The sequence below is a fragment of the Castor canadensis genome, chromosome 3 (assembly GCF_047511655.1).
Source record: "Castor canadensis chromosome 3, mCasCan1.hap1v2, whole genome shotgun sequence".
Taxonomy (NCBI): Eukaryota; Metazoa; Chordata; class Mammalia; order Rodentia; family Castoridae; genus Castor; species Castor canadensis.
Window position 1 is genome coordinate 40,869,341 of NC_133388.1, and position 23,078 is coordinate 40,892,418.

At 43.8% G+C, this 23,078-nt stretch overlaps 1 protein-coding gene across 5 annotated transcripts in view; it reads right to left on the minus strand.

The window, feature by feature from the left end:
* Nucleotides 1-275: 275 nt before the first annotated feature.
* Fntb (farnesyltransferase, CAAX box, subunit beta) overlaps nt 276-23,078 on the minus strand; it is an 83,369-nt gene continuing 60,566 nt past the window's right edge. For 2 of the 5 annotated variants that reach the window (XM_020170916.2, XM_020170917.2), the window contains 8 exons: nt 19,214-19,360; nt 19,005-19,088; nt 14,971-15,057; nt 11,579-11,708; nt 8,690-8,822; nt 3,509-3,620; nt 2,444-2,558; nt 276-1,731 (listed from right to left, as the gene is read on the minus strand). In XM_020170916.2, coding sequence (XP_020026505.1) covers nt 1,606-1,731; nt 2,444-2,558; nt 3,509-3,620; nt 8,690-8,822; nt 11,579-11,708; nt 14,971-15,057; nt 19,005-19,088; nt 19,214-19,360 — 934 coding nt within the window. In that variant the 3' untranslated portion in view covers nt 276-1,605. Of the gene's footprint in view, nt 1,732-2,443; nt 2,559-3,508; nt 3,621-8,689; nt 8,823-11,578; nt 11,709-14,970; nt 15,058-19,004; nt 19,089-19,213; nt 19,361-20,110; nt 20,209-23,078 lie in introns of those variants that run through there. The other 3 variants (XM_074067776.1, XM_074067775.1, XM_074067774.1) reach the window with 3 other exon arrangements.

The window sequence follows — 23,078 nt, forward strand, 5'->3', positions numbered from 1 at the left end:
CCCACCCACCCACGTCACCCAGCAGAATGCCTGCTCTGGGGCTCAGGAGCAGGGTGTTACACTCACAGGCTGGAGACAGGTGCAGATGGATGAAGTTCAGAGCGTAGAATGCTGAGAGCAAAACATCTCCTCCCACTGCCTCCTCGCTGGAGGCAAAGGCGCGTGAGGGCAGCCCACAGGAGACCAGGTGATCCCACAAACGACTTTCAAACCTTCCTAACAGAGGGCATTCTAAAGGACTTTTCTGCTACTGATCACAAATAAGAGACATCATAGAAAATGTTATTCCTTTATTCCTTCAAGGAGGTAATACATAGCCCAGTACGCCAAAGCAATAGGGAATTAGAGGCAACAAATTGCCAGTGTTTTTGAGAAGAACCTCAGGCTGCATCTCCCAGTTCTGGTCTGCCTGCAGCCCACTGCTGCTCACACAAAGGCCAGGGCAGTGACATGAGCTTGCTGTAACCACAGCAGTAGACAGATAACCGACCTCAGTACTCCACTGACCATGAGAGGGCTCAATGGAAGGGGCAGCAGAGGCAGTGACAGGCCTCACACACAGACAGCACTCATCCTGCCCTCACTGGTTTCCGAGGCTATGCCTCCACAGCAGCTCACCTGTCTAGCACTTGATTTTAATTCTGTGAGCCTAGAGTGGGCAGGACGGGGCCAAATCCTGGGTCATAAACTAAGGTGAAAGACTTAGAAGTGTTACCACGGAGGAAAGACAACACGGTCTTGGAGGATGGTCTGGGATGGTCTGGGAGTCTGGTGGGAGAAAAACGGAAACACAGAAGGATCTCGGGCTGCAGGCTTCAGGAATTTTCATGGTACATGATGGGAAGGGGCAGGGGCTGGCTACGGGGGGTTGCTTCCTCTGGCCCAGAGTTGAGCTAGAGGTTTATTTTCCACTCATAATTGGTTACCCAGGTTTACGTCACCACACTTAAGGTGCAGCCTGTGCACCAAGCATGGTCTTGGAAAGATGTGTGGCTCAGTTTTCCAGTGTTGGGGGTAAGGAATTCTTACTCAATTCAAGGCGGGGGGCCTTTCTACCCTAGCCCCTGTCCCTTGAAAATGACTAGAGTGGGAGGCAAGAGGCAGAAGCACCTCTTAGAGCAGCCCTAACATGGTCTTTTCCAGGAAATTCACTTGCGTGAGGCCCAAAGCCCCAACTTGGCATGGAGCTGATTGATCTCCACCGGTGAAAGGGCACCCATCTGGTAACTTAATGGTGGCATGCTGGTGGGAGTAGCAGCAGTGGCTGTGGATCCTGGGATATTCAGGCACCCGCATCTCAGTACAACTGTCCAAGCTGGAGGTGGGGGTGGGGAGGGGCTGCTTCCTCCCAGCATGCACTGTTCCCAACCTCACTACATGGGCTGACAGAGTTTTGGCTTGACAGGTGTGAGAAGAGTTTAAAAAACCACGCCACTGTGTACTCCAAACCCAGAGCCACTGGTTTTGTTTTGTTTGACAAGAAAGGACAAAGAGAACCACAGCTCCATGGTGGCTAAGGCTTGTGTAGCACAGAATGAACTAGGGACCAAAACGCAGAAACCTTGTCTGACTGGGGAGGTGGGTGAGCTTGGGGACGTAGGTCCTCTAGTCGCTGGCAGGCTCTGTCTCATCCTCATGCTCCTCAAAGCCTGGGACAGGCTTCTGCAGGAAGTGTGTGGTGGCCTGGATGACCTTGTCTGGTCCAATATTGTACACAGGGTGCGTGGGCTGCTGTAAAGAGAAGAACAGATGCCAGTCATCACCTGATGGTCCTTGGAAACACGCGTATCCTTTGTCTGCTGAAATGCACTTTGGAGAACTTAGTGTAAGGAATTATCAGAGATACAAAGATGTATCGCTTGCTTGCATGTGCTAGGCAAGCCTTCCCTTACTGAGCTACATCCCCACTCGGGCTGACTAGCTATGAGGGAAGCAAACTCCCATTAAACAAACACACAGCGAGTTGTGATGAGTGCTATGAAGGAAAAAAGGAGGCTTCACAGCAGAGCATTCTGGGTAATCTTATTTTCTGTAAATGCCACCTAAACTGAGAGCCCCAGGAGAGATGGAGTCAGCCATACAGTGAGTGCCATGCCCTATAGATGCTGTGAGTTCACAGGCTCCAGTAAAACAACTGTTTCCTCAGAGAGGAAACTACTGGTAACTGCTGATCTGGGCCCCAGCTCTAGAACAAAGGTATAACACCTCGATCAGATCACCACTGGAACCCTGAGTTTTGCTCAGAGGCCATTTCCTCCAAGGCCACATCCTCACAAATGGGTTCCAAAGGGGGCAGAGGTTAGGGACTGCAAAATTCTCATCCTGGTCATGCAGGGACCATAGCAGTTTTTCAGGGCAAGAGTGGTTGCTCTGCTCTCTCTCTTCAGCCCCCATCCCAGGGGGCCCTGCGGAGAAGGAGTGTTAAGCCCCCATCTTGCCTTACCAGAGCATTTTCGGGCACACCTAGGACCACATCATGCAACATGGCTCCGCTGCCAAAGTGCTGGGCAATGGATAAGCCACTCAGGCAGTAGCAGGTGTGGTAGAAGTCACGCGACCTGCAAAGATAGGCAGCTCTGTCTACACCAAGTACCCAAACCACCACCACATGAGTCCAGAGGCCCCCAGTGCAATTTCATGCCCTGCGCTTGTCCTCCACAGGGCTAAAGGAGTGGGGCTTTTCTTACAACTGGCTTCAAAAGCCCCGTCCTCCAGCTATGCCCAATAATAGAACTGGATCTTGCTGGTGATGAGAACCCAGGGTCTCCTGCATGCTAGGCAAGCACACTACCACTGAGCTACATCCCCAGTCATGCAAACTAATTTAGTCTTTCCAGCTGTTTCTGGAAAAGGCTTTCCAAGAGTAGTACTAGTGCTAAATTTATTCATTTCTCTAGCAAAATGTCTCTAGCAATCAACCACATTTACCTGATAAATTGCTAGCAGTGGTGCTGTGTGTGTGTGTGTGTGTGTGTGTGTGTGTAGCTGGAGTGTTAACAGGGAACAGTATGTATTTAATTTCTTCTTTCCTTTATTAAAGCACATAGACCACTTAGATTTGAATTTAGTCATTTAATCTACTTTGTAATAGTCGTCATGTAACAATTTCTGTTTTATACTCACAGCTTTTAGAATCCTGTTCTATTTTGTTGTTTTGCAGTGCTGGGGATGGAACCCAGAGCCTCAGGCATACTAGGCAAGAGCTCTGCCACTGGGATATACCTCTAGTCCATATCCTGTTCTATTTAAGTAAGTTTGGTTTAACAAAAAGAAAGGGAGGGTGATTTACCACCCCAGCAATCATTCCCCTCTCTGAGGGAGGAGCTAAGGGACAAGATGGGCGGATGGAGGTCAGGATCAATGGCATGTGAAGGGGACACTTCCACACAGTAGTGCACTAAGCAGCCAGACAGAAAGGGATGCCTTTAAAGGCCTGGCTTGGAAGAGGCCTGGAGCGTACATTTCCCTCATTCCTTGTCATCCCTCCCTCCCAAGAAAAGGCACTCACTTGCCAGGCTTGTCCAGAAGTCCCCCGGCAGGGCACTGGCAGCACATGAGAATGTACTCCTGCAGGGCCTGCTGATGGAACATCCAGTGGCTCATGCTGAGGGCAGGGTCACCTGGTGAAAGGCAAAGTCCGTAAGGCCTGGCAGGGGTCCAGCCATGTATTAGCAATTACTTGTATTTTGTTACTCAGTGGGAACAGTCAGGGGTCCCTCTTCTTCCACTCAGTCTTTGTACACCTGGTATCTTCACATGTCCCTTCTCCTGAACCTTAATGGGCAGTTTCACTTGCACTGAAATGTACCTGCCTGTTAACTTGGATGACAGCTCTGGTAGCAGTGATCCAGCCGTTCAGCTTACCTTTCCAGGCTGGCCCACTTACTGATCCTGAGGTGGGCCACCACTCTTTCTGTTTTGTTTTGTTTTGTTTTTGCAACAGCTATGAGCCCAGGCTGGCCTAGAACTTGCTCCATAACTCAGACTGGCCTCAAACTCTTGCTCCTCCTGTTGCCTCAGTCTCTGAGTGCTGAGATTGCAGGTGTGTGCCATGACACCCAGTGTTCCATCACTTTTTACTCTGGGTTCCTAAAGGCATTTCCTCTAGCACGTCTCTGAAATTTGTTAGCTAGACTCTAGGCAGCTAAGGGAACTACTAGCAGGTAGCAACAAATTGTCTCTTCCACTTTTTAAGCCTGAGTGAAATCTACTTCCAAAGGGAATTCCCCAACGTTGCTCTTGGCTCAAAATTTTTTCTTAAAAGGAAACTTAACTTCCTGTATCATATATGATAGCCCACACAGAAATCTGCCATCCTGGGAATAAAACTAGAATAAGCAACTGAGAATTTTTTTTCTTTGCTGAGAGATGGAACCAAGTGCCTTGCAAATGCTAGGTAAGCCCTCCAGCTAAGCTATGTTCCCAGACCCTGCATTCCTTCACTCTCAAGTTCAGCCAGTGCAGTCAGAGAATTCTGTGGGCCATACAGTTACCAAGTGGGGGTGACTTGATATCACACAGATATGTGCAGAAAGGGATTTAAAAAAAAACCACACATATAAAATGTGCATTTCCTATAGTTACAATTATTATAATTTTGTATCTTATGCTTTTCATTTAACACTATAGGCATGACTTTCTATCCTGCTACATATTTTTCAGAATCGCCATTCTGAACAGACATCTTGTTAAGTGGATATGCAAGGTAGCTTCATCAGAAAGGGAATGGGGCCAAATCTCTCACAGATATGGGTATATAAATTTCTAGGTAAACATTATAAAAGGTTAAAGTAAATACAGTACATAGAATATACAAGCAAAATGTTTAATTGTGAAATATTTCAAACAGAAAATAACAATTTTTTTTTGGCAGCACTGGGGTTTGAACCCAAGGCCTCATGCTTGCTACCACTGAGCTACACCCTGAAACTTCTTTTCCCCACTCATGAACACAGCCCAACTTCATCCAAGATACAGTGCATACATAATGATGGGACTTCTTTTACTTACTTTCCATGTTGCTCCTAGTTCCTTGCAATCATAAGAAATGCTGTACTATATATCTTTGTGAATAGTCTCTGGGCACCAGATTATTTTATTCAAATACAATGGCTAGGGGAGAATTATTCAGTTAAGGGAATCAACTTTTTCTTTTTGGCAGTATTGGGGTTTGAACTCAGGGCCTCAAGCTTGCTTGGCAGGTGCTCTACCACTTGAGCCACTCTACCAGCCCATGTAATTCTTGTACAGGTGAAAGGCAGTCATCGGCATGGAGTTACTGGTAGTCACTTGCTGAGCCAGGGAACAGCCTAGCTATCTGTGCTGCACTGTGTTGAGTCTTTTTCTTTTTAGATAGCAATATGATCACTACTTTTTTTTTTTTTTTTTCCCAGTGATGGAGATCAAACTCATGGCCTCAAGCATGTTAGGCAAATGCTCTGCCACTGAGCTACACCCCAGTTACAGGAGGCTGGGGTGGAGCTCAGTGGTAGTACATGAGCTTAACATGTGGGAGGCTCTGGGTTTAATTCCCCAGTACTAAAAATAAAAAGAAACAAATTTAAAAGGGTATTTGCTTACTTACGTAAATGCTTTTTTTTTTTTTTATTTATTTAAAGTACAGAGGATGTAGAAGTTATAAAGTAATCAACCCTCCTCCCAATGGTACTCATTGTTAGAGTTTGTGTTTGCTGCCAGGAAAAGGTGGGTATATTCCAGCCTGCAAGCACATGACTGCTCTGGGCAGGCCTTTCACCCTTGATACTGGATCCTGGAGAACTGTCCATATCAGCCAATACATGAAGCCATTGCATACAGCTACTGTTCAGAGAGAACATCATTTATTTACTGTTACCCTTTGATAGGCGCTTTAGGTTTGCTATTAAAACTCCAGTTCAATGCATATCTTTCACTATTATCTCTGCAAGTGAATGCCTGACCGTGCACTAGCTGGGTTCAAAGGCCATGTGTCCTTGTAAGTTAAACAGAGGACTCAAACTGCCCTCAAAATTTGACACAACTATGTACATGGCCACTAACAGTATAAAAATGCTTGTTTTCCCATACTCTCCTCAACATGGGGTATTAAGTTTCGGAATCTCTGCCAAGCTGATCATAAAAAGGAATAATGGTCCCTGGTTCTGATTTGCATTTCTTTAACTATGAATGAGCTGAATGATGTTCCAGTGGGTGGCCATCTGTGGTGTGACAGACCAGGCTCTGATGCCAGCTAATCTGGATTGACACCACATACCAGCCACTGTTGGTGGTAGTCAGGTCTTGTAAAGCAAGTCACTTAACCTTATGAACTTTGTTTCCACTTCTGGGGAAACTGGGGATATCAAAAGTATCCATTTTATAGGGCGTTTTGGAGGATCAAATGAGAAAATGTACCTGAAGTACTCAGTGAGGCCCTTGTGTACAGTGAGTGCTTGGGAAGTCTTGGCTATCCCTAGTAGGAGCAGGTGTTAGATATTCTTTCCATCTTGCTAACTTGTTTTGTTTATAGAATTTCTTTTGTGAAATATTTTTTGTTGTTTCTCTTTACTCAAGAAATACATGTCAACTGTAGGGAAAAAAAAATACAAACAAAAAAGAAAGAAAACTGAGTGACATCCCCAGCCCTTTCTATTAATTTTTAATGTGCCAACTCTTCACGAAAAATGAGATTACACTGCTTTGAGATCTACTATGGTCATAGTACAGGGTAATGTTTCTACAGTGCATCTCCTTTTCACACCACACTTAGTACTTTACATACCACTCAAAATACATCCCTTCTGCCTAGATTCCAGTCTGTTTCACGTCCAACAAATTCACTGTTTCTAAGGATGGTGAGCCTCAGGCCTAATGCAGGCCTTCTCTCAGGCAGTGAAATGAGCTGGAAGCACCAAGATTCCCAGGCAGTGTTTTCTACTAGCTTAACCTGAAATGTGACTAAGACCGCCAAACCTGAGTTTCAATACACGAGACATCAGCCAGCGCCCCCTGGAGACTGGCAGATAAGTACCCTGTTACTGCTCTCTTGATTTCCTTGGTTTCCATCTCATCCCTGTAAGGAGCAGGTTTGTAAAAGACTGACAGCTTTGCCGGTGCCTGACCTCAGCACCTCCAAATACAGAGATCACCAAACCCCAAGTAATTTCTTTTTTGGGAGCACTGGCCTCTGGGAAATTCTTGACAGACCTACTAGTGGTCAAGCTAGAGACTGCAGGCTCCAGAGTCAGGGCAAGTATGAACCTTAATACCCTGAGACCTAATTTCAGTGGCACTGGGATAGGGAGTGAGTGGCCACAGCTGAATGACTCCAATGAAATTAAGCAACTAAAGAATGGGGCTAAGAAAATATAGTTAAATAAAAAGAAAACAGAAAGTGTGAGAATGGCAAAAGAAAAGAATCTTCTTAGCTGGGCACAGATAGTTCACACCTGTTATCCTAGCTACTCAGAAGGCGCAGATCAGAAGGATCGAGGTTCGAAGCCAGCCCCAGCAAATAGTTCAAGAGATCCTATTTCGAAAATACCCAACACCAAAGGGGCTGGTAGAGTGGCTCAAGGGGTAGGGCCTGAGTTCAAGCCCCAATACTGGAAAAAAAAAATCTTTTTTATACTTGAGCAATTCATTACTCATTGAGTCCAAAGAAATTTTCCCTCTGGGACAAGGGATCTCCCAGCAGACAAAGATTAACACTCAGCAGGTGGCCACACTTCTTTCTCCCATCAGTGTACTCAGAGACACCCTGTTCTCATGGAAAGTAAATAAGCAAGAGGGAGCAGGAGGCAACCTGAGGTTCCAAGAAAAAAGGATGGAGTGTTCCTTTAACTGTCTACTTTAATTTTGCATCCCCATTGGAGACCCCACAGAAAGAATGTGGATTTCTCCAGTCTAGTGGTATGGGTGGAAAAACTCACACTGCAGATTGCTCAATGAATTTTTTTTTTTTTTTGGTGGCACTGGTGTTTGAACTCAGGGCCTCACACTTGTTAGGCAGGCGCTTTTACTGCTTAAGGCACTCTGCCAGCCCTTATTTTGGGTTGGGTTTTTTTGAGATAGGGTCTCAAGAATTACTTGCCTAGGGCTGGTGACCCTCCCGATCTCTGCCTCCTGATCAGCTAAGATTTCAGGCATGAGCCACTGGCATCCAGCGATTGCTCAATGAATTAAAAATAAAATACTGCTAATGGTAACAACTATGCAGTCAGCCAGACGTGGTGGGTCTTCTCTCTGTATGTTCTGGTTCTCTGCCTCTTTATATAACTGCCTTTCCTGTCAGTGCTGTGACCACGTGTATAGTGTGGGTTTTCAGTTCTGATATGACCAACACAGCTGTGTGATGGAAGCTGTGGCTTTACACCCAGCTGAGGTGACAGTCACCCTGGGGCCCAGGGCAGGAGTGGGCTGTTCTCTTCAGATAACACAGAGCAGCACTAGCCTCCCTCACAGAAGTATGAAAAGAGCTCATCCTACTGCAGCCAGGGTGAAGCAGTGATGAGTGACCTTCAAACTCCTGGAACTAAATCCTGATCAACAGCATATGTCTCCCACAGGGCAGTGTCCTCCACAGCAAGCTTTCAAAATCTTGGGTGGACAGAGCTTCTTTTGGCCCTTCTAGACAAACGTGCTGGCTCCTGACTTGGTTAATAACTAGTGGAGAGAACCTCTAGCCAAGCTAAGGGCAACCTGGGCTCACCTTGAGCATGCAGTGCACGGTGCAGCAGGGGTAGGAGCCCCGCCTGCCAGAAGGAGTAGCAGCCATCTACCAGCTTGTTGCAGCGGCCCTGAAATCCACCTTCAAACCGCATCTGCCGGCTTGTCACCCATTGCTGAGGAAGAGACCATGGGAGAAGCAGGTTAAGCCAAAAAGACACAAAATCCAACAAGACAGCACCTCCAAGGGCCAGTTTATTAAAGGAAGCTCCTCAACACATGGCTTCTTGGCCCTTGGGTTCAGGGGCTCTGGCTTTCTTCTTTTCCCTGCCCCGCCCCCAAAAGCCATGGCCATGTAAACTGACCCTTTCCAGGTAACCAGAATGATCTTTGCTCAATGCCTTTACTTGATTCCAAATCAGTGCTGATGCTGCGGATAAAGAGGCCACATTGGTTTGTGAGGAGACCTGTGAACATCTCTTAATAAACAGCTTGGGTAGGGAAGCTAAGCAAAAGTGGTGTGGCTCTGTTTTCATCATTTGCCACTCAGGGAAGCTTATTAAAAGAGAAGAAAGGGAACATGGCACTATAGGTCATGGTCTCTGATCCTGCCTTTGTCTGGTATCGAAGGACATTTACACCAGGTTTCTTAACATGTCCCCACCATGCTGAAGGTAGAAGCCATTTGCCCTGATTACCAAATGATGACTGCCCAGTCTAGTCTCCCATTCCCCAGGGGAACCTGCTTGGCTGATATAAGAAAATCTTTTACTCTAAAGTTATAAACTTGGCACTTGTTGTCACTCACTGGCCACATATGATATCACCACTCCTTGCTTATCTCTAAATTTTCCAAACACTCTGCTATTGAGATCCAGATAGCCTTGGGCTTGGTTCACAGAAATGAGCAGAACCAACTGGCTGAGCAGACATGACATTCATTTCCTGCCCCATCCTTTGAGGAAGTTCTAGCCACCAGCCCTGGACCACACTGCTAGATTACTGAACTAAAAGGTCCAGTATAGGGTAAATCCCCAACACCTGGAGTCTTTCTAGATTGAGATCCAAAAATAGATACAAGGGACTCTTTAGAGAAGGGGGCCCAGTTCTCCCTTAATGGTTGCAAAGTTTAGATTATACGCTTGTTCACTCACTAATAGAGAATCACAGCCCAAATTCTTAAGAGAAAGACAAAAATCTGCATTGCAGGTTCAAGTAGTAACACCCAGTTGGTCTTAAATGAACCCATGCTTTAGAGACAATGGTAGTGAGCTTAGCATTACTCAAGTGGAGAGAAAGTAGGGACTATCTAAGCAGTCTGTTCCTCATCTTGACTTGCCCCACTGCTAATGCTTTCAAGCCAGACTAACTTTTTCCTGTGCCTATGCCCAAAGGCTGGTTCTGCTCCCCTTTGCTACATGAAGTCATAAAATCCTTCAGATATAGGTCCTGGTTCTGTCAAAGCAAATGGAAGGAAGGGAGTAGATTAATGCTAAAATTTACAGAGCACCTACTGTGTATCAAGCTGTTTATATATTTCTCTTCTGTAACCCTCAAAGAATTGTTATTTCTACCTTTTAGAAGGAAAGAAGAAAATTAAACTAAAACAGATAATTTGCCCAAGGTCACTTGACTAGTTAGTAATAGTGGCAAGGATCAAATCTAGAATACTGTTATTTTATAGTTAGGCATTTACTAATTATATTCTTTACTTCTACCTAAGACATGGGACTTTGTTTCATCCCTTGTTTGTGACCAGATTTTGAAATGTTTCATAAACTGTGTCCAGTGCACAAAGTTGGTCATTTTGGCTTCAACCTTTAAGAACTTTCAAAAAGAGTATGATGGCAGGCTTCCTGAGGATGGGGGATGCTGCTGGATATACCTGTGCAGTGCATGACAAAAACTCTCCAGGAAGCTCATGACAGGTCCACAATGGGAGCCTGGTACCTGTACACAGAGCTCAATGTCAGTTTTAGCTACTTTGCTTGGAGATCATGGTCAAGAGAGTACATGCTCCCCCAAAGATAGGGAAGAAATACCTTCTCCTTGGTGACTGTGTGTGCTTATGTTTGTGCCCTAGACCTTCTCAAAGTTGACTGCTTTCTGAATTCATTCTGAATTTTGGCCAGACCTTGATGCCCAGACATAAATGCTTGTACCTCATCAATGCAATTACCAAGTTCTGCCTGGAGAACTTACTTGAATATAGGTACTGAACAGTCATATAGGCAATAAAAGCTTGACTTCAAAATGCTTCAAAGCTCTTCTCATAACTTTTTCTCTTAGGAGATTCTTTCTAAGACACATAGTAACTTCTAATCCTGAGAGATCAAAGTTACTTTTCCTGGAAGTATGAGGAAGGTACTCAGAATCATTCCAGATGTCTGTAGGACTCAAAGCGACTTGAGTGGGCTTAGCATACTATGCAGTAAGTTTGTAGCAGGCAGAGAGAAAGATGGGAAGAAGGAAGCTCAGACTAACACTGGTTGCTGGCTTCTGTTGTTTTTTGGTAGGACTGGGGTTTCAACTCAGGGCTTCAAGCTTGCAAAGCAGGTACTCACAAAGCAAGTGCTCTACCACTTGAGCCACACCTCCAGTCCATTTTGCTCTGGTTATTTTGGAGATGGAGTCTTGCAAACTATTTGCCTGGGCTGCCTCGAACTGCAATCCTCTGGATCTCAGCCTCCTAAGTAGCTAGGATTACAGGCATGAGCAACCAGCACCCAGCTAGTTTTTTAGCACCTTCAGCTGTCTCAAAACTGTGCTGAGAGCTCCAACAACCACATCTGAAGCTTATCCCAGGACTTGAAGTTTGTGAGCTCAAGACTAGAACTCCATGAGCCCTTCCCTATAGCCAAAAGTTGACAGGTGTCTCAGATCCTATCCCCAGGAACCGGGCCTGAAGGGATAATGACTAGTAGATACTTACTAACAAGCTCTTCAGGTTCAAGAAGCGTTCCTTCTTGAGGATGACCAGTGCGGCCAGGCCACAGAATGTGTAGCCACCATGAGCTTCCATCCCCGGCACACCACCAATGCCACCTTCCCAATTCTGACACCTAGGAGACATGGAGAAAAGCAGACTGAGTTGGCAACAAATGGGTGTACACAAGTGCCCTCCTCCACAGTGCAGATGGCAGAGAATGAGTATGCACGGATGAGGCATAAGCTGTCACCACCATGAATGAGAAGATACTGACTTATTCACTTTTAGAGATGCCTTTTCCTACAAAAAACGTGAAAACCAAAAGACCCTAGAAACTTAGAAATTATACTTGTGGGGTTGGGGGTAGAGCATCTGCCTAGCAAGCATGAGGCCCCAAGTTCAAACCCCAGTACTGCCAAAAAACAAAAAAACCAAAAAAAACCCAGTACTACCAAAAAAAAAAGTATTTGTGTAAGAAACACAGTATCTCAAATTAAAAATTAAAACTCCTTAGAAAAAAAGTTTGTAAAATCCTATATGTAATATGGTAACCATCAGGTTAAAATAAAATTGAAAAATAAATGCTGATTTTAGTTATCTTTGAGTCCAAGTTCATTCGGTAAAAATCCTTTTAGTTTTTCTCTTTTCCCTATTCCTGGGAATCAAACTTCTATATGCTAGGCAAGTGCTCTACCACTGAGCCACATGCCCAACTCTGTTTTCAAAGTTTCTATTATGAACATATATGCCTTTAGAACTCTGCAAAAATATGTTTTTGTTTTTTTGAGATGGGTCTCACTATGTTCCCCAGCTAGGTCTCTAACTCATGGGCTCAAGTTGGTCCTCCCACCTCAGCTTCCCAAGTAGGGACTCCCACAGGCAGCGTGTGCCATTGTTTCCAGACTGGAACTGTTCAAAAATAATTTTATTAAAAAAAAAGTAATTTCCTATATATTCAAATTATTCATTTATTATTATAATAATAAATATTATTGGGGTTTAGACTTAGGGTATATTTTCTAATCAGTTGCCAGTGGCTCTCGCCTGTAACCCTAGCTACTTGGGTGGCTGAGGTCAGGAGGATATTGGTTCAAGGTCAGCCTGGGCAAATAGTTCAAGAGCCCCCATCTCCAAAATAACCACAGCAAAATGGACTGAGACAGTAGAGCACCTGATTTCCAAGTGCCCCGAGTTCAAACTCCAGTCCCACAAAAACAACAACAAAAAAGAAGCAAGTCCAGGATTGCCTACTCTCAATCTGTAAACTACTACAGCTACCTTATGAAGTTCTCAATAAATGTCAGTTACTATGGTTACCTGCCTTATTGATGATGACACTGGCAGCTACAAGGCAATGCAAAAATGCTCACAAAATTCAGGAGGACTACAATTTATAACATTTCTAACTTAGAAATCTCTAACAAAATAAACTACTAAGCAGGTATGTGAATAAAGACACATGATATACATATATCTATCTAGATAGATATAGTTTTTGGTGGCACTGAGGTTTGAACTGAAAGCCTTGGGTTTGCTAAGCAGGCACTCTGTTACATGAGCAAAGCCCCAGCCCTTTTTGCTTTAGTTACTTTTCAGGTCAAGTCTTGTATTTTTGTCTTTAGGACAGTCTTTAGGCCACAATCCCCCTACCCTTAGCCTTCCAAGTAGCTGGGATCATTGAGAAGGGGTCTCACTATTTGCCGAGGCTGGCCTCAAATCACAATCCTCCTGATCTCCACTTCCCAAGTGGCAATAATTATAGGTGTGAGGCACTGTGTCCAACTTAAGATCTTCAAAATATACCTCCTAGGTACCTTTTTAGGGGATCCATTGAAGTATGTGCTTCATTAAAATAACTGAACAACAACAACAAAATAACAACAAAGGATACCAGCTTCAACAAAGTAGAGACATGAATTTTGTGCTAAAAGGAAGCTTCTAGATACCCATTGTCCAGCAAGCTGAGAGCAATCTGTCCAGACTGAAGCAGGAGGGCAGAGGGCTCCAGGAGGGGTGACCCAGAATACACACACACACACACACACACACACACACGCACACATGTACACAAACACACACAAAAACAGACTGTGCGAGGTACTTGACTTGACTGGAGAATAATTTACAGTGCTGGCAGAGAATCTGGGAATGAATTCCTGATAAATACATTCATGACAATGTACACTAAACCAGGAAGATCAAAGTTATACAGAAAAATAAGTATGATCATCTTTCATCTGGTTTCACTGTAAGTTATATTTACATAGTAATAAATCCTACTTTGATAAAAAGAAAAATATATGAAAATAACAGTACATATGTATCTACTACACCTTTTCTTTTCTTTTTTCTTTTCTTCTCTTTTTTTGTGTGCTGGGAATCAAACTCAGGGCTTTGCATGCTAGACAAATTTCTTAATTCTGAGCTATAACCCCAGGCCTGTTTGCTTTTTTTAAACTATGAAGTACTTGAAGTATCCAAGAAAGTATAGCAAATGACATGTATCTAACATCCATCTCCAACTTAGGACGGGCTCCCTGTGTAGCACAGGTTGGCTTCTAAGTGGTGATCTTCCCTCCTCAGCGTCCTGAATACCTGAATTACAGGCGTGTGCATGTGTGCGTGTGTGTGCGCGTACGCGCGCGCGTGCGCGCGCGCGCTGGGGAGCAAACCCAGGGCTTTGCGCATGCTAGGTAAGTGCTCTACCACTGAGCTATAGCCCAGGCCCTTATGAATGTTTTTAATATTACTATGTTCATGATTCTTTCTATAAACAATACAGAATTATTTTTCAATCAATGTGACTACACCATAACTTATCCATCTCATGTTTAGAACACTCAATTTGTTCCTGACCTGTTTTTTAAAATTATTATTAAGACAGGATCTTGCTATCTTGCTATATATCTCAGGCAGGCCTGGAACTCTTTATGTAGCTCAGGTTGTCCTGTCCTCAAACTTAAGATCCTCCTGCCTCAGCCTCTCCAGGGCTGGGATTGCAGGCATGCACCACTATCCCCAGCACTTTTGCTCTTACAAACAAGTCCTTGTTTCTCTTCTCTTTTGTGCATGTGGGGGAGAGTTTCTGCAGGAGTGGAATTATTGGGTCACAAGCAAGAGCACTTGCCAAATTACTCTCCTAACTACTTAAATCGACCAAGACGCCTACCATACAGTTTTACCAGTTTTTGGCCTTTGCCAATCTAAACTATATTACAACATTCATGAAAGTCTGGAAAAAAAAAGTTTTAAGTATTTTTAAAATGCATGCTCAGATAACCTTAAGACTTCTCTTGTAATTTTGTATTTCTTTCCAGTGTTTTTTTATTTTATTTTTCTGAAATAACCTTGACCACCTGCTCTCTAAGAGGCCAGGAAACCCTGGCCTTTCTCACCTGGCTATCCATTCAGCGGTGCCCTCAAAGAGGTCTGGAGTGAGAATGTTGGTCAAGGAGGCTACTGAGGCAGCACAGTAAGCACTTCTGGAAAGACAGAAACAGGGGAATGTGTTATGCTTTAAATAAGCACCTAAACAAGGCTCAGTGAACTCTTGGGTGGACTGCTGGCATTCCCTAGTAAGCTGTAATCATCTCCTGTCCTCACTTCTGGCACACAGTCAGTCCTCCTGGGTCTCCAACTGAGAGGTGTGACATTCTATTGGATAGAGTTGCTCACAGCATGGCTTCAGTGAAAGAACATGACATTCTATTCTCCCTACCTCCACATGGTCAAATCTACATCAGAGGAAATAACAGCCATCTCAATTCATGTCAACAGTGGACTCAGCTCTGCTTTCAAAGACCACAGTGTTTCCCACCATTCTATTCTGGAGTCACTCAGGTTCTTCTGACGTGCTGCTCATCCATTCAGAGGTCAGCACTGCTGCAGACCTACGATTTCCGTCTGGATGTGGCCTGAGTGTATGAAAGGTTAACTGTTCATTTTCTGCAACAGACATATTCCAAAGCAGGCCACCAAACTCTACTGGTTGCTTAGACAAAATGGGGACAAGAATAGATGTAGTCCTTAAACCTCTAGAGAGAGAAAAGAGCCCTGATTTCAAGCACCTCACCAGTATGCAACAGAAACAAACCTTTTAATGAAAAAGAAGGAACACTTTTTGTTGCTGTTGTTTTGGTGCTACAGATCAAACCCAGGGCCTTGAGAACACTGAGTAGACACTCTAACACTGAGTTACATTCCCAGCCACTATTTTTTAAAAACTCATTATTCTACTTGATTTGGGGTAGTTCTTGCCATTCTGTTCATCCAGCCTACTTCTTCTCAGGACACATTTTATTTCAGCGTCTCCCTCTGTTATGGAACATGTCCACAGATTGCCTTTTCTTCCCCTCTACTGTCTTTTCAAATATCTAGCATGAGAAGACAAAACTCATTCTAATTCTGCTCTCAAATCCTTTCCTGAGGGCTTCTAAGAAACATAAAAAGGAGGCAAAAGAAGGGGTTAGTCTCCATCTTATTCACAGTATAGACATAACACAAACTTACTAAGGTATCCCACAGAAATCTCTGCAGAAGCATTGCTATCCTGCCGACACTGTTGCTGGCCCAGCTCCTGCTGGCCAAAGGGACTGAACTACACCAGTGACATCAGCAGGCACGAGTCAAGCATGCCAGTGCCAAATGTTGTCATTTACCACAAGCTAACTTCGAAGATACGATCGATTTCCTTCAGGCCTTGAGGAATCTCAGAGCGTTTTCTGAGATTTTGAAGCCTGATGTAACCTATGAGGCAGGGAGGTGCTTCACATCAATGGAAGAAATGAGGAGTGATGCTGAAGCCACTAGTCCTAGATCTCCCAATGAGGTGGGGAGGGAACAAGATACAACCTTTTCAGGTAGTTTCTTCCTTTCTCCCTGTATTTAGTCATTGAGTGGCTGCTCCACTCCATCCTCACTGCCATCACTCAAAATTAAGTCATTATCTTCCACCTGGATCAATATCCTGTCTGGTCTGTCTCCTTCCTGTCCTGAAATCAGAAGACTTTCACTAAAACACTACAACACATTCGCTGCAACTGGAGAACTTCTAGCAAAATACAAATCAGATCATATACTTCCTACTTAAAACCCATCAGAATAAACTCCACACTCTGAAAGGAGAGCTCAGGGCCTCCCCCTAAGTCTGTTGCCAGCCTGTCCCTCCAGCTTCACTGCTCCCTCTGTCCCTAGGCTACCTGCACTTCAGTAATACTTGGCCTTTCATCTTTTGAACACATCCTGGTCTGTCACCTAAACTTTTGCTGATGCCAATCCCTGTCTCTCCCCTATGCCCACAGAATAGTCCAGATTATATAATCTAATTCAGATGGTCAAGAATAAATAACGACTCCTTCCTTAACCGTGACTTGATTTTTTACAGTACCCAGGAGCAGTAAACACTAGAATAAGCTCTTGCCAGAAACTATTAGGAGTTGTAACACACCTGAAAGATCATCAAGAGACCACCTCAGTCTAAGCCCACATAGGAGTACACTGTTCCTGGTCAGTGCTGCTTCTCTCCAGGTCAAATGCACTCAAGCACTCATGAACATTGGCTGATGCTACCAAAGGACAATTAAAGAAGCACCAAGCAAAAATTGATGCAACTGGGATCCAGGAAACCAGCAAGACAAGGAAACTGGCTGGATGCAGTCTACAAGCTCTTATTCATTATTCGTATCTTTCATCCACTGTGCAAATGAAAAGCATGGACTCCATGCTTTTCATGGCATTCCCAGAAGAGAGGTAGAGGCAGAATATGTCTCCAGTGGCACAAGTCTATTTTACTGAAGAAGTCATCCTGATTTGTCTAGCAGATGTAAGTAAGAACAGAGAAAAAGACTGATGCTGGAGCAAGTAAGTTAGAGAATAATGGTATCTGAAAAAGGCATGGGATAAAATACCAAAGGAATCTTGCTATGGTCCCTTTGCTTTTGCCTAATCTCAATAAGGCTTTTTTTGTTTGTTTGAGACAAGAACTTGTTATGTAGCCCAGGCTTTGAATTCTAGAGCCTCGTCCTCTCCAATGCTAGGATTACAGGTATGCATCACCATGCCTCACTTTAATAAAGTTTCAAAAGCTAAGTTGCAAGATAGTACATGTTTAGGTGAAATGGCTACAGAATAGGATTGAAAATTCGGTGCCCATGAGGGGAAAAAAAAATCTTTTAGCTTTTTCCTTAAGACGAATCAACATAATACTGTCTTACTTCCATAGGCTATTGGTTTCAGTGGTATACACAGATACTTATTCTCATTTTTTGGTTTGAATGGACAAATTATAGATAGCAGAAAATCCTTTACTAAAGGCCTTTGTAGTCTGGTCACCTATTTTTATCAGCAATGTGTTTTATGCTCAATAACTTCTGTGGTTTTTTTCCTTTCCCTATTCTTTTTTTATTTTTAAAGATTTGAGGCTGTTTATTTTTCACCCTCATTCCTAAGGTTGCAATAAAAGTATCTTTTTTTTTCTTTTTTGTTGAAATATATTCAATTGGATACAGTAAGAGATTTCATTATGGCTTTCCCGTACATGCATAAAATGTATTTCAGACGGGGTTTCGCTATGATGCTTAAGCTGGCCTCAAACTCTAGACCCTCCTGACTCATTCTCCCGAGAACTAGGATTACAGGAATGTACCACCACACCAGGCCATTTCTCTATACTTTGAAACCAATGGTTAAGTCATATGCTTCAGCCAGAACATGAATCAACTTGTACAGAAGCAAACTCAGGCAATAATAGCAGTCAGTAAGATAGTTTTGACATAGAACCTCACAAAAGGTATTTCTCAGAGTAAATAAGATAGTATAAAAGATAGTATAAAATCCCAATTTCCCACTGTCAATTGAGGAAGCTAGTTGATAGGCATATCAGACACACTTCTTTAGCAAAATAAGTTTGAGCCAACAGTTCATGCAACTTCACTCCACTCTGCTGGCTCACGAGGATCTCTGCACTTCCTGAGGAAACAATCTAGTGCCTGGGAAGGCCATCTCAGGATTTCATCAAGTTCAATCAGAAAGTCTTTACTGAGTTCCTACCAGGCCTTCATCTCCAAGAGAGATGAAATGTATTACTATATAGTAATAATATACAATTCATAACACATGATACATATCACACTACAGTCACATTATGGTGCATCACGTTGTGTGTTTTGTATTTTTAACGTGAAATCAGCTGATTTTGTTTCTATCTTACTTACATTTTGACATTTATAATAAAGAAGTTACAAGATCACGATGCCTGAGGACATCTGTACCATATGTTCAATGACCATGACACTGTCATTGGCATGTCATTCTGCACATCTCTATGGGACACAGGAACAGCTTTGCCATGTTGCATCTTAGGTCTGGCATTGCTAACAACAGATAAGCTCTAGAAACCACAGAGCAACTGCCTGAGGAAAACCCCACTCACCTCACGTCCACCTCACCTCCAACATGCATGAGAAAAGAGCCGTCAGGTTGCTTCAGCGAGTACAAATACTGAAGAAGCTTCTCTCTGAGGGATTGTGGGGAGAGAAGCACAGACAGTGGTCAGTGTGGCGCAGCAGCTGGGCAGCCCTTCTGGGTCTCCGTTACTGCTGGCTGGGGCGTACCTATTAATGACTGCTGGCTGGGGCGTACCTGTTAATGACCTCGTAGGCCTCCTCAGTGCCAATGATGCATAATGCGTTGACAGCTGCATAGGTGGGTGCGAGGTGTGGGTACTGCCCAGGGCCCCCTCCAAAGCCACCTTCTGGGCTTTGGCAAAGCTCCAGGAACTGACACACACTAGGTACATATTCAATGGGAAAACAAAGTCATAGAATATTAATACCAAAATCACCAAATTCCCACCAAATTCCATGCCTTTTTAATTGTCCCCCATCTCCAAAGGAAGAAAAATCCCCTTACCTCTCACCTGTTGAAGGTAACCCCCACCCAAAGGCTTAACATTCTACCCAACCATCACCAGCTCTGTGTGCACTCCTATCTGAGTTTTGTACTTAAGCATTTGCATAGTCATAAAGCAAAGAACTTGAGGCTGGGAAGAAGCAACTTTACAAAGACGTGAGGGTAAGAGTTTCATGGTTTTTTTTTTTTGGTGGTACTGGGGTATGAACTCAGGGTCTCATGCTTGCAAGGCAGGCACTCTACCACGTGAGCCACTTCACCAGCAGTCTCACGGTTCTTGATCAAACCATATATTTTTCATTCAACTTGCCACTATGGATCTGTGGTACCAACCTCCTTTCTCCTTGCCTTTGGGGGCCTTGTGGCCTTTGAATTTTGCCTAGAACTCAGTGCTCAACTGCTTTTTTTCCACACTAGCCACCCTGGTCTAGATGCACTACTTAGGTCTGCTATAAATACTTAGAGACGCCTTCTTTCTCACTGCCACCTGAGTCCCACTGCGAGCTGCTGTTCTCTTCTATTGCCAGGAAGAAGCAAGCTTTGAGTGGAGTCCGCCCCCATGGCTAGGAAGAGGAGGGCTTGATTATCACCAGTGGAGGCGAACTCAAGAAAAGCCCAGCTACTCACATTACTCACAGCACAAGAAAGCACTGTAATCTGTGGGTTCTTGGAAACTTTTTCACATGGATCCACAGAAGCTCCAGTTCCTGTACTAAGGGAAAGTGATTATTGAAGGTTCGCCTCTGAGCATGACATCAGGGTGACCTGAAATTACATTTTTGGGAGAGCCCCTATTTGTCCAAGGGCCTCTGAAGTTCCCCAGAAAGCACTAGTGCAGGAAGGCCCTGCTTATCAAGCTTCTTCCACAGGCCCTCTCAGGACACAGCCTTCCTGTCAGGAAAACCTCCACTTAAGAAAACACATGGCAAACCTGTCTTTCTAGTGGTTAGGGTCTTCTTTTCTGGGCTAATTCAGCTCATTTTTTAAATATGTGATGCTGCTAGAGAGATCACGTAAAATAATCTCTCTGAAGACACAATTTCATTACAGCTTTCCCACCCCATTTTTCCCCCATGGTACTGGTATTTGAACTCAGGGCTTTGTGCTTGCAAAGCGGGCACTCTACCACTTGAGCTACCTCTCCAGTCCATTTTGCTCAGGTTATTTTGGAGATGGAGTCTCAAAAACTATTTGCCTGGGCTGTCCTTGAGCCATGATCCTCCCGATCTCAGCCTCACAAGTAGCTAAGATTACAGGTATGGCCGGTTCCCACATCATATTTGATTGCTTTTGATTTCAGGCCTTCCATTATCTGGGCAGGAGCAGCAGTAGCAAAAGCTGCTGACCTGCTATTTGAGTCTTGAAATCTTCGCAGGTTAAAATAATGTTCATTTACTTCTACTTACACAACTAAATTTGGCAGACAAGGAAGATAACACTGCAGCACATTTTTAATAAAAAATTTCATAAAGAAATTGAGTGTGTTCCTAACATGCTTTCCAAGCCATCAATTTTTAGGCCATCTTCCAGAAACAAACAGTTAATAAACTCAAGTCCTAGCAAAGGCTGTTTTTGCAATGGCCGACCAAATGTTCTCTATACCACAAAACCAAAAGGTTTTAGCTGATGTAAAACTTAAAAGGCTGAGGGTGAGAATGTAGTTTAGCTGGTGGACAAATGCACAAGGTCTTGGGTTTGCTCCCCAGTACTTTGAAAAAACAACAAAACTTAATAGCACTTTTTTGTTTTTATTGAAGACAGGGTACCTCTCTATAGCCCATGCTGTCCTTACCAGCAGTTTTTTTAAAAAAGAAAAAAAGTCATCTAGTTATCCATTCCCTTCCCCAGCTCCTAAGATAGAACAGTGCTGAATGCAACACTCCTGACCCAGGAGCCTACAGTGTGGAATGAGCAAGGATCTGGAAGTACCAGACATCTTGACGGCCTCCCTCTGTGCCAGGCTCCCTCAGCTGACACACCACACATGACTGTCTCAGGGAGGTGCTAGAGAGCTGCAGTCAGGGCGTCTCTGTGCCTCACACACGTCTCTGTTACAGAACATTCTGATCTTGAGGCTTTCCAACTTGCACCTTAAGGAACTGGCAAATTGACCATGAAGCTACCAGCTGCTGTTAGCAGACTTCTTAGCAATTCTGAAATCCAAAATGTTAATGACATGCCAATCGATCAAAAGGGGGAGAAAAATCTTATTTAAGAGACCAAAAATTCAAACAATTGCAAGCAGGAAACACTGTGCAAACACCAAGAGTGGCCCATTTTGTGAAAAACAAATGTTTACAAAAGCATTCATTTAGATATACACAGGCATATATATCTTGGATGCAAATGCAGGTTGATTCTCTTTTTTTTGGGGGTGGGGGCGCGACTCTAGGGTTTGAATTCAGGCCCTCATGCTTACTAAATAGGCAGACACTCTTACTACTTGAGTTACTCCACCAGCCAGGTCGATTTTCTTTACAAGGTTAGTAACACTTTTCATTCTAGTTTGCATGACAATCACCAACAAAGTGCAAAACTATCTTCTAGAACGGGATTTTCAAACACAAAATACATGCACCAGAATCTCTGGAGTAATAAAGACTACAGAGGCCCAGGCTACTTGTTACCAGCTTCCCAGGTGATTCAGATACCCACAAGGTTTAAGCAACACTAGTCTTTGCTGCACATTTAGAAATCACTTGGGAAATGTTTTGTTTTTTTTTTAATTATAGAATCATGCCTAGAATTCTAGCTATTCAGGAGGCAGAGATCAAGAGGATTGCAGTTTGAAGTCAGCCTGGGCAAACAATTTGCAAGACCCCATCTCGAAAATGCTCAACACAAAACAGGGCTGGCAGAGTGTCTCCAGTGGTAGAATATCTGCCTACCAAGTGTTTGAACCCGAGTTCAAACAACTTCACTGCCACCAAAAAGCAAAAAAAAACCAATCAACCAAAAAAACAATGTTCAGACCATACCTAATACCAATATCAACCAAATCTGAATCATTGAGGGTGGACCCAAGTGACAATATTTTTTTTAAACTCCCCATGTGACTCAGTGTACATAGGAATCCCCTGGGAATCTTGCTACAATGTAGCTCTAATTCTGAAGAAGTCTGGCCCAGCTTCTGTGTTTCTAACAAGCCCTCAAGTGATGGCAATGCTGCTGGTCTGGGAGCCACAATTTGTTTTTTAAGGTTTTTGTTTTGACTTTGTTTTTCGTGTACTGAGGTTTGAACCCAGGGCCTCGCCAATTGGTAGGCAGTCACTCTCCCAGTTGAGTCATGCCCCTAGCCCTTTTTGTTTTGCTTATTTTTAAGATTGGATCTCATGGTTTTGTTCAGGAGCTGGCCTGGACTGTGATGTTCTTATGTATGCCTTCTGGGTAGCTGTGATGACAGACACAAGCCACCACACTCAGACTTTTTGTTGATATAGGGGTCTCATGAACTTTTTGCCCAGACTAGCCTCAAACCATGATCAAACCTCAAAACCATGATCAAATCCTGATCTCTACCTCCTGAGTAGCTGGGATTACAGAGGTGAGTCACCACACCTGGCCTGGCAACCACATTTTGGATAGCAGTAAGAAT